Source organism: Protopterus annectens, chromosome 17.part0, assembly GCF_019279795.1.
Source record: "Protopterus annectens isolate FY-2018-M chromosome 17.part0, PAN1.0, whole genome shotgun sequence".
Lineage (NCBI taxonomy): Eukaryota > Metazoa > Chordata > Ceratodontiformes > Protopteridae > Protopterus > Protopterus annectens.
The window spans coordinates 791563098-791578700 of NC_056751.1; the positions used below are offsets into that span (position 1 = coordinate 791563098).

The 15603-nt window shown below is 42.1% G+C and overlaps 1 protein-coding gene across 1 annotated transcript in view; it reads right to left on the reverse strand.

Moving 5' to 3' along the window:
• PPOX (protoporphyrinogen oxidase) overlaps nt 1-15603 on the reverse strand; it is a 572299-nt gene that overhangs the window by 521807 nt on the left and 34889 nt on the right. Inside the window, exon 4 of the mRNA XM_044059458.1 lies at nt 10899-11031. Coding sequence (XP_043915393.1) covers nt 10899-11031 — 133 coding nt within the window. The remainder of the gene's footprint in view (nt 1-10898; nt 11032-15603) is intronic.

Sequence of the window (15603 nt, forward strand, 5' to 3'; positions counted from 1 at the left end):
GAAATCCAGTTTAATATACCATAAGGGCCAGCTACACTGCCCAGTTTGGTGGATGACTGTACTAGCTGACAAGCCCAGTGATTAACAGCAAATGATATGGACATATTGTTTGTTTACTAATGTTATGTTAAAATCCCCTAAAGTGTCCAGCACTTTCTCAATATTTTCTTTAAATCAGGAATCAACATTGGTTCAAAGATTATGTATTTTATTTTACTTATATTTGTTTTCCAGGGTAGAGCACTGATTCCATGGACCTTTTTCAGACTCAGCCTGAGAGTGTTGTCCAGTTAAGAGACTTGCTCAGAGTCACATACACAGCAGTGGAAACTGAGGGAATCAAATTGGACCACAGGAAACAGATCTGGCTTTAGAAAGACACAAGGCTACTGTAACATTTTACTTTACCTTATTCTAAAAGAACTTTGAAACCATGACATAGTTACATCCTTATATTGGAGCTACTGGAAGATGTTTGTCTGTCACTGTTGAAATCAGAAGCTCAGAAACCAAAATTGTAATGCCTTATCTTTTTCCAACACAATATTTTCTACACGTGACGTAGCCTAGTATGAAAAACATTAGTACAGAGGGATTAAGCTACGTCTCTGTTAAGGACAATATGTGTGGTTTTAAGTCCAGCAACCATGCCTGGAATTTGGTCTTATGGACTGCGTGAATTATGGTTAAGGCAGTTAATCCTCTCCTTTAAGTTTCTGTGTTAGCAGGTAGACTGTTAGCATGCAAGCTCTCAGATTTGCCTTTAGCGAAGCTTCTTCTGCCCAGATTAAGGGGCTCATCACTGACAACAGGACCAGCACTTAATATTGTAATGTCTAAGAGGTGGAATATTATTTTTATGGAACAGGGGCAGATATTGCACTGCATATATCTTCTAATAAAAAAAAAAATAATTGCACTTAAAACTGAGTTGCAAAAACAGGAAATGGTTTTACATCACAGACTCCAGCATAATAGTAACCAGATTCTAAGAGGCAACATTATTTGAGATGTGATAATATTTACCCTTTTGGGCCAGTACAAATCAGTTCTCCCCTAAGTTAAGGAAAGCTGCCATTTCTGCTACAAGTACTAATGTTTTTAAAGCCTTAAGGTGCATCTTAGTTAAAAAAAAAAAAAAAAAGAAGGGATTCAGAGGACAGTATTAGTATCCTGTGTTAACTGTGAACCTGCTTTTTTTTGTAAAAGGGGAAGGCCCATTTTTACTTTCAAAGCACATTTATGGTGTGCTGAGTAACGGCAAATTAAGATGAAGCCCATTTACTTGTGTTTCTTGATCAATGCACTAATTTTCATATTTTTAGTTAGTGTGATTACTGGACTTGATAGGATATTATAATTTTCCTTCACAAATGGATACAATAATCTTACCTCCCAAATGGAGTACATTACACAATGGACGGTAAAGCACATCTACTGCATAGCAATAGCTCCATTTTCACTTCCCTGCTGTTTTATACATTCCCTCTCTCTCTTCCTCTGTTCCCTCCCCTTAAACTTTGCAGGACTCCACTTACATAAACTTTGCAGGACTCCACTTACAACAAAATTCAGTAGTACCTGGCATTGACAAATAATTGTTTACTTGCCCCCTCACACACACACACTTCCTCAAGGAAATGTCAAAGTAAAGACAGAATGTAGTACCTGTACAGTGACCGGTCAGCTGTTCATATCCCCAGTTTCTCATTGAACAGACCACTCTGCAACTGTCCCTACACTTGTTATTTTATGTTCATTAACGTATGCATTTTGTGCACAGACCATCAGGTTCTAGTCTCCCATGAAATGATCTGGAATAGAGTGTGTATTTTTTTTCTAACTTTATAGTTAGATGACCACTTAAACAGTGGCTACTATATCTCACTGAAAAGCACACATTAGGATGTATAACACTTGTGCTGATACTAGGAAGCACTTTACAAAGAATTTACATGGATTCATTTTTTTCTGAAAAATACCAACATAAGGCCAGAGAACAAAGATTACAACTTTAGGACACACTGCAACATCTTTCCACACCCATAAATGCTGCATCAGTGTAAATATTAACACTGATGTGCAAGTGTCTAGAACAATGAGGTCCATGTGCAACAAATTCTTCAGTATGAGGCAAGCAGTTGTCTAGACTGTCTGTTTAACTATGTGATTCTGTACTTACAACTGCATATTAGAAATATCAAAAACATCACTACACTATATATTGGCCGAGTGCCACTGCTTAAAAGTACCAGAAGAAGTCAGTACACTATATGTACAGTTCAACTCAAGGAAGTTACTACATCTTATAACAAAACCGAGAACCCCTGAGTGCATGCAATCTGTAGTCAAATCTACTTCTAAGTTCCTTGTTCGGTTCAAAGTAGTCATCTGGTGTGTGATAAATGCAAGACTCACCAAACCCTCCTAAGAAATTTCTGCAACTTATGGTATCTGATCTTCAAGAAAAACAGGAATGCTCCTGACAGCTGGACACTCCTCTCCGCCCCACACCTCCTAAAGTCAGTTGCATCTGGGCATTGAAGATAACAGCAGACAGAAACCACCCATCCACTCTTTTTAGCTCCACCCTCAATGCTGTCAGACCTCAGCAGGTGCCAGGATTTTACAGCTACTTTTCTCTTATCCATACTGCATTGCTGATCTCCACAGTTGCAGAACAAAGCTGACAGGCTAAACTACACCCAATTATTTTTGCACATTTGTTAGGATGGCATAAGTAATATGTATGTCACATGGTGCAGTACAAAAGGCCCATTGAAAAATTGAGTTTCTCCAGAGTTAGTGCACAGTTATAAGTAACACTGTCAAAAAATAGATCAGGGACTAACATTTCCTGTGACAAATCATTTATTTTACTTACCACACTGCCAGGGCAGTAGGACTGAAGTGGGATTCTTTCAGGTGACAAACAAGTTGATGCAAACACTGGACATCTTAAACTTTCAGGGACAAAGAATGTTAAAAGTCTAAACTACAGACTTGGATCTTTGACAATAAACCATAGAAAGTACAGTTGTGTACACTTACCATAAATGTAGATGTTCGAGTGTATTCACTGTTGCAGTCATTACATTTGGGTTATCTGCTTGCAGGTAGCTCTCAGTCTGCCTGATTAACAAAGTCTTGGGTCCTGCATCAGTTGCTGTCCCTTCTTCTATGATGTCAGGTCGTCAGGTGTATAAAACATGCAACCGACGCCATTACATCAGTTTTTCTTGCCCCAGATGTCAGGCGCCCCCCCTAATGTGAAGCAATTAAATATAAAAGTACAAAGATATACCTCCAACAGAAAAGCAAATACATCAAAAAGGCTTTTAAGCATAGTAAAGGAAAGTAGAGGTATAGCCAAAAGAAGTTAGGGGGCTGGAGGGAGGGTAACCAGGACTGCAACAGTGAATACACTCGAACATCTACATTTATGGTAAGTGTACACAACTGTACTATGCTCTTCGTGTTTCACTGATGAAAATGCCACCAGCAGTTGCTCAGATTTCCTTTGAGATTTAGTCCTGTCCAAGTAGAATCTAAGTTGTCTGTGCACATTTAAGGAATGCAATATCTGTTCCCCTTTATTCTGTGGATTGGGAAAGAAGGTTAGCAAATGAATGGACTGATTAAAAGCCACACTGGATACCATCTTGGGCATGAAGGATGGACTGGTTCTGAGGGACACCCTGTCCGCATCTAAGATTATGAAAGGCTCCACTGCCATAAGGGCCTGTAATTCAGATACCCTTCTAGCTGAAGTGATTGCTAAAAGGAAAGCTGTTTTCCAAGAAAGAAATTTTAAGTCTGTAGTAGCAGCTGGCTCGAAAGGAGGTAGAGAGTTTCTCCAAGACAAAGTTAAGGTCCCAGGCTGGGGTTGGAGCTCTCCTGGGTGATCTCAATTTTTTGGCCCCTCTGAGGAACTGCTTGAGCAGTGGATGACAGATGAGGGGAGGTTTTGTGTTATAATGAGCTGAAATTTCTAAGGCGTGGATTTTAATGGAGGAAAAAGACAGGCCCTTGTGAAGCATCTCAGTTAAATATTGTAAAATCTGAGGTAAATTGGGCACTGCTGTGCTCATCCCTTGAGATTGGTTCCAGGCAAAGAATCTTTTCCATTTTTCAGCATAAGATTTTCTAGTACTAGGCCTCCTTGCCTCTAAAATGATATCTGTCACAGGTTTGCTGAGGGATGGTACAGGAGAGATTAAGTAATTAGCCAGGCTGCAAGGTTCAGTGTGAGAAGCTGAGGGTGCAGAATGTGGTTCTCCTGCTGAGATAGCAGGGAAGGAGTCTGAGGCAGGTGCCATGGAGATAACTGTGACACACTGCGCAGGAGGGGTACCAGTGTTGGCGCGGCCAGTCTGGAGCAATCAAAATCATCCTTGGTTTGTCCTGTTTGATTTTTAGTAGTACGTTGGAGAGCAGAGGCAGAGGGGGGATGGCATAGACTGATAGGTTTTTCCAGCTGAAGGACAGAGCATCCACTTTCCAGGCTTGTTTGTGGGGAGTCCTTCTGCAAAATTTGTCCAATTGGTAGTTCTGGGGAGAGGCAAACAGGTCTATATCAGGGCTCCCCCATTTGCTTGTCAACATTTTGAAAGTCCTTGGTTCCAGTTTCCACTCGTGTGGGTCCATGAGGTTTCTGCTTAGTCCGTCTGCCAGTGTATTTAATTTTCCTGGCAGGAATTGAGCTTGTAGGTGCACTTGGTAGCTCAAGGCTGTGTTCCACAATGTCATGGCTAGTATGCAGAGGGGGTAAGAATGTGTACCCCCCTTCTTGTTTATTTACCACATAACAGTGGTGTTGTCCATTTTTACCATTAGTTGTCCTGGAAGAATGTGGTCCTTGAAGGCTGTCAAAGCATTCTGTACAGCTAACATTTCTTTTTGATTGATATGCAGGTGCATTTGACTTGGGTTCCATTTGCCCTGAATGCACTTCCCTGCCAGGTGAGCCCCCCATGCAGTCTGATGCGTCTGTTGTTAGGGTTTGGGCGGCAGGTGATGGTGTGAAAGGTAGTCCCTTGTTTTGGTGGCAGGCCTCTGCCCACCAAAGGAACTCTAGGTGTAGGCAAGGTATGATAGGAATCATTGTTTCTAGGTCCTGAGAATGTTGACACCATAGGCTTTTTAGATACCACTGTAGTTTCCTCATATGCAGTCTTGCATATGGAATTAGAAGAATGCAGGGGGCCATGAACCCCAAGGCTTGCAGTATTTGTCTTGCAGATAAGCAGGGTTTTTGTGGCCACTTGTTTGAAGTAGGTTGTCAAATGAATTTGTTTCTCTGGCGTGAGGTAAGCCATCTGGGAAGTTGTATTCAAGCTTGCTCCCAGGAATATAATTTGTTGACAGGGTACCAGGTGCGATTTTCTTTTCGTTTATGGTGTACCCCAGACAAGTTAGAACCCTTTGTACAAAGGCCAGATGATTCAAAAGTATGTCCTGGCTTTCTGCCTGAATTAGACAATTGTTCAGGTATGGGTATATTTGAATATTTCTTTGCCTGCAAAATGCAATAACTAGAGCTAGGCACTTTGTGAATACCCTGGGCGCAGTAGATGAGCCAAAAGGCAGTGCAGATAACTGATAGTGCGTGTAGCCTGCTTTGAAGCGTAGGTAACTTCTGCAAGATTCCCAGATTGGGATGTGCAGGTATGCTTCTTTTAAATCTAGTGTTGCCAACCAGGCATCTTTGCCTAGCATAGAAAGTAATTGGTGAAGAGTCAGCATCTTGAATTTTGGAATCTCCAAAAAGGTGTTTAGAGTAGACAGGTCCAAGATAGGATACCATGAATTGTCTTTTCTGGGTACCAGGAAAAGTCTTGAGTAGAAACCTTGTCCCTTTTCCTCTTCTGGTACCAGTTGAATAGCCCCCATGCTTAAGAGAGAAAATACTTGTTTTTGGGCCTCTGTCCACTGATTTGGGTGTAGGTCCGGCTACCTGTTTGGTGTTAGCAATGTGTGGAAGTGAGTCTGTATCCCTGGGACGCTATATTTAAAACCCATTTGTCCTGGGTAATGAGTTCCCAATTCTTTGCATGAAGAGCACTCTTTCCCCCCAAAGGGGCAGTCAGTTGATAAGTGCTTGGAAATTTTAAAAGGAAGACACTGAGACAGTTTACCATAGGGGGGAGTCTTATTATTCCCAGATTTGGAAGTGGAGGCCCCCCACTGCTTAGTTCTGTGTGTACCCTGGGACTGAAACCTGGGGTTTTGCTGTGTCTGGGTTTGGCTTGAGAAGACCTGGAAGGGGCTAGAAAGGACCAATTCTTAGAGGGCCAGTGCCTACTAAATCTAGGAAGCTGAACTTGTAAAAAATCTTTAACAGTTTGCATAGATTTAGCTTCATCTTCCATCTTTTTAAAAACTTCCTCTTGCCAAAGAGGCGGTCCTGATTTAAAGGAGCATCCAACAATTTAGCTTTAACATGATCAGGCAAAATTGCTCCTTAAGCCAAGCATGCCTTCTGAGCACAGACCCAGTAACAGCAGCCCTGCAAAAGGCCTCTAATGAATCAAAACCACATTGCAAAGTATGTTTTTCAACTTGTTCAGCAGAATGCATTAAATCCTGTAATTCTTTATTTTCCACACAGTTAGGAATCAACATCATTTTCTGTTTAAGCAGTCCAGTAACATATTGCTGATACTTTAACATATGAAACTGGCAGTTTAAAGCCCTAATGGCCAAGGTTGCAGAAGTGTAAACCTTCTTACCCCATCTATCCAGCGCCCTGGAGTCTCTATCAGAAGGGGTAGGATTTTTAGCAGTAGAAGCCTTAATGCCCTTGGGCTCCTGTGAAATAGTCTCTGGATCTGCAATAGGATTTTTAAAAAGGAACTTGTGGGACCCAGGGACCCTGTAGTATCTGACAGGTTTTCTGGGAGCAGGAGGCAGGGAATCAGGGGCCAAACTAGATTCCGAAAAAGCATCATCAACAATGTCTAGTACAGGAGGAATAGCTAAAGGCCTATGCTGAGGTAGGAGAAGGAAATCCCTAAGTCCTCTTTTTTGAATCAGAGAAACCCTGGCTTTCACAATGGAAATGCTCCCTTAGAGTGTGCAAGGTTGCCCCCCAAAAAAAAATCCGCAGGAGGGGAAGCAGAGGGAATGGAGTCCTCTGCATCAGAATCTTCATAAGTAGATAAGGGCAAATCCAGATCATCAGAAGAATCGGAAAAAAACAGAATCCTGATCAAAAGAAGATTCATAATCAACTTCAGTCCTAGGTCTCTTGGGGGGAGGGGGTTAGCTACCCCTGATTAGAGTTATTAGATCTTCAGCCATTCTTATCATTTGTTTTTTAGGCATAGAGGCCTGAGTATGTGGCCTGGTCATCAGTTTTTTAGGCATGGATCGAGATTTAGGCCTAAGTAAAGAAGGAGGCGTCGATTTAATATGCAAGTCCCTCAGAAGCCGGTGCCTGCAAAGCGGCTTCGGACCCATCCAAGGCAGAGACATCCATGGGTTCCATAGTTGAAGCATCTTGCGGCATACCGGACTCCGAATGGGTCTCAGTAGAGGCTTGCGAACTAGAAGTTGCGGGTATCAGGGGCTGCAAAAGTGCCTCCCTGACTACCAGCGAACTGGAGACTGGCTTAGAAGCATCGTCTGCAGGTTTGGACCTTGGCGGCCTGTCTCTGTCTTTATCTTTGCGTTTTTTCAGAATCCCGGTAGTTGGATGGCTAACCGACATTTCTGGATAATTAAACCGAGAACCAAAATATTTAGAGGCGAAAATATACTGATGACGGATAGTGCGCTGATTAAATAAAGCACAAAACCGACAGCAAGGTACATCGTGGTCAGGGCCTAGGCAAGGAATACAGTACGAATGAAAAATCTTTATGAGGTATTTGCTTTCCACAAGTAATGCAATTATTAAGTTTTACTGACATCGGTAAGGAGCAAGAAAAAGTTTCCCCAACGGGGTACTTAACTTTAGTTGAAGACTTCGGTTCTGAAACTTGAAAACAAAAATTTCAGGAGTTGGCCGACCAGCACTTGCGAACTGCTTCTGCTTCGGGCACCGCATGGTGAGAAAGACTGATATAATGGGGTCGGCTGCATGTTTTATAGCCCTGACGTCATGGAAGAAGGGACAACAACCAACGCAGGACCCAAGACTTTGTTAATCAGGCCGACTGAGGGCTACCTGCAAGCAGATAACCCAAATGTAATGACTGCAACAGTGAAACACGAAGAACATCAAAAAAGCAGTCCACCACTATGGTAAACCGTGGATTGCAAGAAAAGTTCCACAAACAGCAAGCTAAGCAAATCCAGTAATGGACACACACGGTCGGTGAAAAACCAAGTTTATTACTCCACAAAGCTTTCGGGAAAAGTCCCTTCTTCAGTGTGTATGCATTAGTTAAAATCAACAGTCACTTTATACAATTCAAAAATACAACAGCCCAATAGAAAAACACATTCAGTGAATTAATTGTGGTGCAGCTAAAATTTTAAAGCCATATAGTGTCTATGCATATAAAAACTTCATCATATAAAACATACATACAAAAACATACATAAAAGACCTATAAAAAGTGTGTGTGTCTTTCGGCTTTTCCCGGTTAGGGGTCGCCACAGTGGAACTCTGGTCCGCTAATGATTGGCAGTAGAGTTTTACATGCTGGCTTGCCGGGCCTAACGCACAACCTTCAACGAAGGAACGCCCAGTCACACATGTCGCCACACAGAAGACGCTCTAAGAATCAAACGGGCAACGTCTAACTGTGAGGCGACAACGCTACCGCAGCACCACCACCGCAGTCAAAAGACCTATAAAAAGTATGCATGTTAAAAGCTTCATAACGAATGGTTATAAAATATTTTGCTTTATTTTCAGTATCGGCTTAATACTTATAGCTGAATTTAAGCCTGGTTTAGAGTCAGCATTTAAACGTGTAATCCTTTCATATTCATGAACCTCTACAGCGTTATTAAGATCCCCTCTTCTCTTCCTTTTCATTATTACATCCATAACCCAGAAAAGAAAAGTGTGTTCATCTCCTGCTTCACTAATATGCTTATAAAGAGCATTTGTATCTACCTTTCTCCTTATTTCTGATTTATCTTCAATAATCCGATCTTTTAGGTTTCTGTTACTTTTGCCTACATAAAAGGCAGGGCATTTCGTACATGAGGCCAGATTATGTTTATGGTATTACAAGCAGCATACCCATTAAATCTGATCCCTTTTCCTTTTATCGAATGTTTATGCCTATCGTTTAAAGGTATGGTCAAAAAACAGATGCTGAGAGCCTGTCATCGCAATACTGACAATGTTCAACGTGACAATCAAATAAATGATATGACTGATGACTTTATTATACAAGGCTATGGGGAAGCCTTGTTAAAATGGTGTAAAGATAGAGATGCCCTTCTGATAGGAAAAAGTGAAAATAAATGCATGAGATATGTCACTACATAAAATAGAAGAACCAATGGTGTACGACAGATTATAGAAATGAACTGGAGCATTTTAATGATGCCTGATATTAAGAAGCCAGTGGGTGATAAACCCCTCTTTGTATATCGTAATTGTCCAAGTTTAAAACAACGTTTATGTTGTAAAAATTTAAAGAATCCATCTAAGAAACATGGAAGTACTAAAAAAGGCACTTTCTCTTGTTTAAATTGCACATGTTGCAAAGACATAGAGAGTGACAATATTTAAACGAGTCTACTTTTTTGTTCGAAATTACATTATTTCGAACAAGAAAAGTACGGCCCCACTTTTGCAAAAGTGCATTTCAGTGAAAGTGCACTTTTGCAAAAGCGGATTCACCGAAGCATGGTACAGTGGGGATAAGGAAATATATCCTTTTCCCTGCTGTAGTGCAATCTCAGAGTAGGTGTATTTAAGTAGCAGGGATGTGCAGGGGGCTTGCAAAACAATGTTTTTTGTTTATTTTGTATTTATTTCGCCGATTTGGTGAACTGGCTTTTGCGAAAGTGCACTTTCGCTTGAAGTGCACTTTTGCGGACGTCAGGTCGTACTTTTGTTAGTCGAAGTAATGTAACTTCTTCTAATAAAAGTGGACCCATTTAAACACCTGATAGCAGGAAAAGGAGACTAGATTTAATGGATATGTTACTTGTATTACCATAAACATTATCTATCTGGCTTCATGTACAAAATGCCCTGCCTTTTATGTACACAAAAGTAACAGAAACCTAAAAGATCGGATTATTAAAGATAAATCAGAAATAAGGAGAAAGGTAGATACAAATGCTCTTTATAAGCATATTAGTGAAGCAGGAGATGAACACACTTTTCTTTTCTGGGTTATGGATGTAATAATGAAAAGGAAGAGAAGAGGGGATCTTAATAATGCTGTAGAGGTCCATGAATATGAAAAGATTACACGTTTAAATGCTGACTCTAAACCAGGCTTAAATTCAGCTATAAGTATTAAGCCGATACTGAAAATAAAGCAAAATATTTTATAACCATTCGCTATGAATGTTTTATCATGCATACTTTTTAATGGTATGATTTTTTTATGTATGTTTTATATGATGAAGTTTTTATATGCATAGGCACTATATGGCTTTAAAATATTGGCTGCACCACAATTGATTGAGTGATTGTGTTTTTCTACTGGGCTGTTTTATTTTTGAATTGTATAAAGTGACTGTTGATTTTAACTAATGCATACACGCTGAAGAAGGGACTTCTCCAGAAAGCTTTGTGGAGTAATAAACTTGTTTTTTTACTGACCTTGCGTGTCCATTACTGGATTTGCTTAGCTTGCTGTTTGTGGAACCTTTGACAATAAAGCCAGTTTCATGCCACATTCAGTAAATGTCAGTACATACCTCAGCTTATCTGTAGAAATAAAAGTCTACTTCAGCTTACATTTTTAGCACCCTACCTCCTTTCCAAAGCGTCGCTCAAAGAAAGCATGCATTGTCTCATCCTGGTCCTTGCCACTTCTCACGATAAGCTCACGAAGTGCTGTCCATACAAGCGGTCGTGTGAAAGGAGAGGTTGTCGTCACAACACCACTATAATCAATAAAAATCACTACAAATAAAAAATGTCACCTTTTAAAATATTCATTTGAAATTCTTATCCTTAGTTCTTAGCATATGTCAGAAGTGGTACAGGGCTAGGACAGTCTTTCTTTTTAGTTATATTTCTATTCCAAAGCTTTCTGCCTTTGAAAAAAAGACTGCAGATATTTTCATGGAAATACTATTTTGAATCAAATGTGCATCGTAGTTTTCAAAATATTCATACAGTCCACTCTTTCTAATGAGTAAGTCTACTGGGACAAAATATCTTAAAACACAGCTGCATTACTGCAACAATTATTGCTACAAGGCGAAAGTTAACAGAGGATGACATCCTCTTAATTTACAAAAAAAAAGACAACAAATACCCATTGTTCAATGGGGATGTCAAGATGGAAGTGTATCAATGCAGTACTGGAGAATTTCTTTTAAAAATGGAATTTCAGCTGGCCACTCTGGTGGTCTTCACCTTTTGACCCTTCCTGTGCAGTAGCTGGTGGAAATGTGTGGAAAGTGTTACAGGCCAGCACTGTCAGGATGCTCTCTATGGCTTTAAAACACATCTCAGTAACTACACTGACTTCTACATTCTCAAAGGTGAAAAAAGCTTGCAGGGAGTGGAGTTTCTTGTTTAGATTGCTGGCAATTAGCAGTAACACTTTTAGATTTTATTGGGTTGGTTTGGTATGTTGGAAGGTTTATCAGGTTAGCAATGACTAAAAAAAGGCACTATGGGGGTAGAAGCTTAGTGGGGACAAGTGTGGGCAAAACAGCATAGTCAGTCTACCATATCCTCCCAGGCTGACAAATATGGTACCCCTTTGAGTGACACTAAAAACTAAGCCAATTATTTACGTTAATCATCTTTTATTGATGGGCAGCACAGTGGTGCAGCTGTTAGCATTGTCGCCTCACGGAAACAACTTCTCTGGTTCAATTTTTGGCTGGGGTGCCTTCTCTGCAGAGTTTGTATGTCCTCCCTGTGTTTGTGTGGGTTTCCTCCCACATTCCAAAGACATGCAGTAAACAGACTAGACACAAATTCACCCTAGGTGTGACTCTGTGTGCAAGTGTGTGGTATACCCTCTGAAGAGGGTTGGGCCTCAGACTAGCAACCTGACCCCATAAAACCTGCAACTGCTACAGAAACAATGAGTGCTGGAGAGGGCTTCTGCCTGATGTGCCAAAAGCCACGGTGTGGACATGAGACAGAGAGAGAGAAAGAGAAAGATCTTCTATTCATATTGTGGCATCATCCACAGAGAAGGTTGAATGCTGTTCAATGCTAGGCTCATACCAGCTTGAGATGCATAGTCCACAGGTCTCTCTTCATATAGTCCACGAAGGTATGTCTCAGATCATTTACACCCACATGTACTATGTTTGAGTCATACTGGTATCTGTGGTTCAGTGATTTGAGTGCATGCATGATCTGGTGGATCCTGGCCATTGATAAGCATATGATCTTGACTCTTTCCTTACTCAGCCTGGTGAGTGGGACATCTGTGTGTTTCATAATGGAGTTTAATATGACCAAAATATTTTGTTTAGTGGTTTACCTTATGGACTTACAAGTTGAGATGCCGCGAGATGTGGCTCTATGGGTCATGGTAGGCGCTGTTTTGTTAGAGTGCTTATGAGGTTGCTGAAGTTACTTAATGTGAGTCCAATGTCTGGAAGAACTTTTTGGTTTAAGAACATTACATTCAACACCCTCAGCATATGTGGGTCTATGTGTCTGGCTCATAATATGTGTGGTGACTGCACTGTATGTGTTTCTGATAACCCATTTGGTATTACAAGTGCTCGTATGTGTGAACTTTGCCTCCACTGACACTGTGTAAAGTACACTTGTGTTAGTAAACTTATAAAAGTAGATGTTCGAATGATCACTGCTACAGTAGCCTAACATATGGGTTATATCCTGTACACGATATAACAGTCAGCCAGCTTCAAAAACTTCAGGGCACCTTCCACATGCTCAAACTGTTTAGTCAGGTTGGGCTGAACTGGCTAAAAAGACAGGTTTGGGTGCCAAGCCCTTCACAGCTTTCATGCCAACTGACAGAGGGAGGCTGAGCCCTGACAGGACATTGCTAGGAACAACAAAAAAAGAAGTTATGTCATACCATAACGTTCCATCTGTATTGTTGATCCTCGTTTAGTCATTACGCATAGGTATTGGTTCTGAGCCGGCCATTTTCCAAGCTTGCGTCAGCTTCAAACTCTTGAGCTAAACTCTTTCCCACAATCCCTCTCTCTTGTACCTCAGATTGAGTTTGCAAGTCAAAGAAGGTAGTGGCTACCTCTGGTCAAATAACCTAAGAGAACCGGATAATGAGATCCACTAGAAACCACAGGAGGGGGAAGGAGGGAGGGTCGTAATGACTGAATGAGGATCAACAATACAGATGGAATGTTATGGTAAGACATAACTTCTTTATCTGATATTGTTAATCCTCGTTCATTCCTTACGCATGGGACAGAGTCCCCAGCTACCTCTATTCCTGGGCTCTCATGGAAGGACATTCCTGAGCACCATAGAACCAAAAGATGCTCTTCCCCTGGAGGCCAAATCCAATTTTTAATGATTGATGAAGGTATGAGGCGTAGCCCAAGTTGCAGCTGCACAGATGTCATGTAAAGAAGCTCTGGCATGGAAGGCAGCAGAAGTTGCCACTGACCTTGTTGAATGAGCTTTCATGGTAGTAGGCAACGAGATATTACGTTGTGTATAAATAAAGGTCACGCAGTCCTTCACCCATCTAGATAATGTGACCTTAGCAACAGCAGATCCTAATCTAGGTCCAGAAAAGGCCAAAAATAACTTGTCAGATTTACGAAAAGGTTTAGTCCTGTTTACGTAAAAATGGATTTGCCTGTGTATATCTAGGGTATGTAGGCAATACTCTCCTCTGTTTGAATGATTGGGAAAGAAAACTGGCAATTCAATGGCTTGATTAATGGACATTTCAGAGATCACTTTAGGCAGAAATGACGGATTAGTTCTCAGAGACACTCTATCTCTATGAAAAATCAAGTATGGACTCTTGATACATAAAGCTTGAAGCTCAGAAATACATCTGGCAACCAAAATCAAGGTTTTCCATGACAAATACTTGAGGTCGCAAGAAGAGGCTGGTTTGAAAGGTGACATTGTCAGAGCTTGTAGAACTAATGATAAATCCCATGGTTGAATAGGTTCTCCAAAAGGTGGTCCTATCCTGTCCAGGGCCCGGGACTCTTTGTTAGGTGGATGGACAGTCTGGTTTTCTTCTTCTGCCAGATCCTTTTTTGTTGCGGCCCCCACCACCAAAACATCCACAGGAAGACCTTTGGACCAATGGGCATCCGAAGCAGGAGGAGACAAGATCTTATCTGGCCTCCTGGGAATAGCTTTGACGGTATCAGGAGCCTTCCAAGCATGCTGCACGATGAGCCGGACAAGTTCATCAGCAGGTGGAGTAACCCAGGAGGTAGGGGGCCGGGTGCAAAAGGCCTGCAGGAACACAGATTCCTCAGAGGTCAGATTAGAGGACTTCCAGTCACCTCTCTGTTTCAGGATTTCGAGGATATCACCAAAGGATACCTCAGAGGGTGACCGAGGGGATCCTTCCCCCTCATCAAAATCTGTGTCTTCGGTGAGGGACTTCTGTGTGGAGTCCGTGTGCTTCCTCTTACACAAACTTTTTCGGTGGACCTCCTCAGCGGGAGAAGCTGGAGAAGACAGCGGAAAAGGGGATTCTTGAGGGAATATGTCCTGCGACCCCTGCACCCGGTGTCCGCTAGGTGCGCCTTGTGAAACCTGTGTACCAGAGGAGGGCGGAGGTATAGACAGTCCGGAATCGCCAGCAGCAGCGAAAGGCTTCTCCATCAGTTGGAAGGCTGGCCCACCCAAAGAGGAATGCATGCCTAGGACAGGGGTCACCCCTTTCCCAAGTGGCTCAGCCTGCTGACCCGGAGTTCCTGGATGGCTGTGGAGCAGCAAACTATGCGTGTCACAACTGACATCCTGGGTTGTAGCAAAACTTTCCTGCCATGAAGGCAACTGCAATTCCTTAGTGAGATCCATAAAGGGAACCGTAGAAGGGGAAGACTGTGCTATATCCATGGACTTCAAAGGCAATGAAGGAGGAGAATAAGAGGGGGTCTTTGGAGATGGGTGATCACCTCCCAAGGAAGGATAGTTCCTGAGGGGTGGGATACCTCTGGCCAAGAGTACCTGGTCCACAAGACGCAACACAATGTTCGGAACAGCTTATAGTGGACCTCACGGAGACTGAGGGAGAAACAGGCCTGTCCACAGAAGAGGCAGACTCGGTGGCCATCTCATCTGACCGCACTGAGGACAACGGTGCCGAGAGAGACTGGACTACTGTTGTCTGCACCGAAGAAGTCATCGGTGCTGAGGTCACAGTCTGCGCTGACTGAATGGTCGGTGCCGATACAGTGGTAATGGTCTGAACAGAGGAGCCTCTCGGTGCCGATATATAGAAGGCTGCAGCCGAAATCACTAATGGGGCCGAAGGTCTAGGCACCGAAAGCACCGGGGCTGACTGAGAG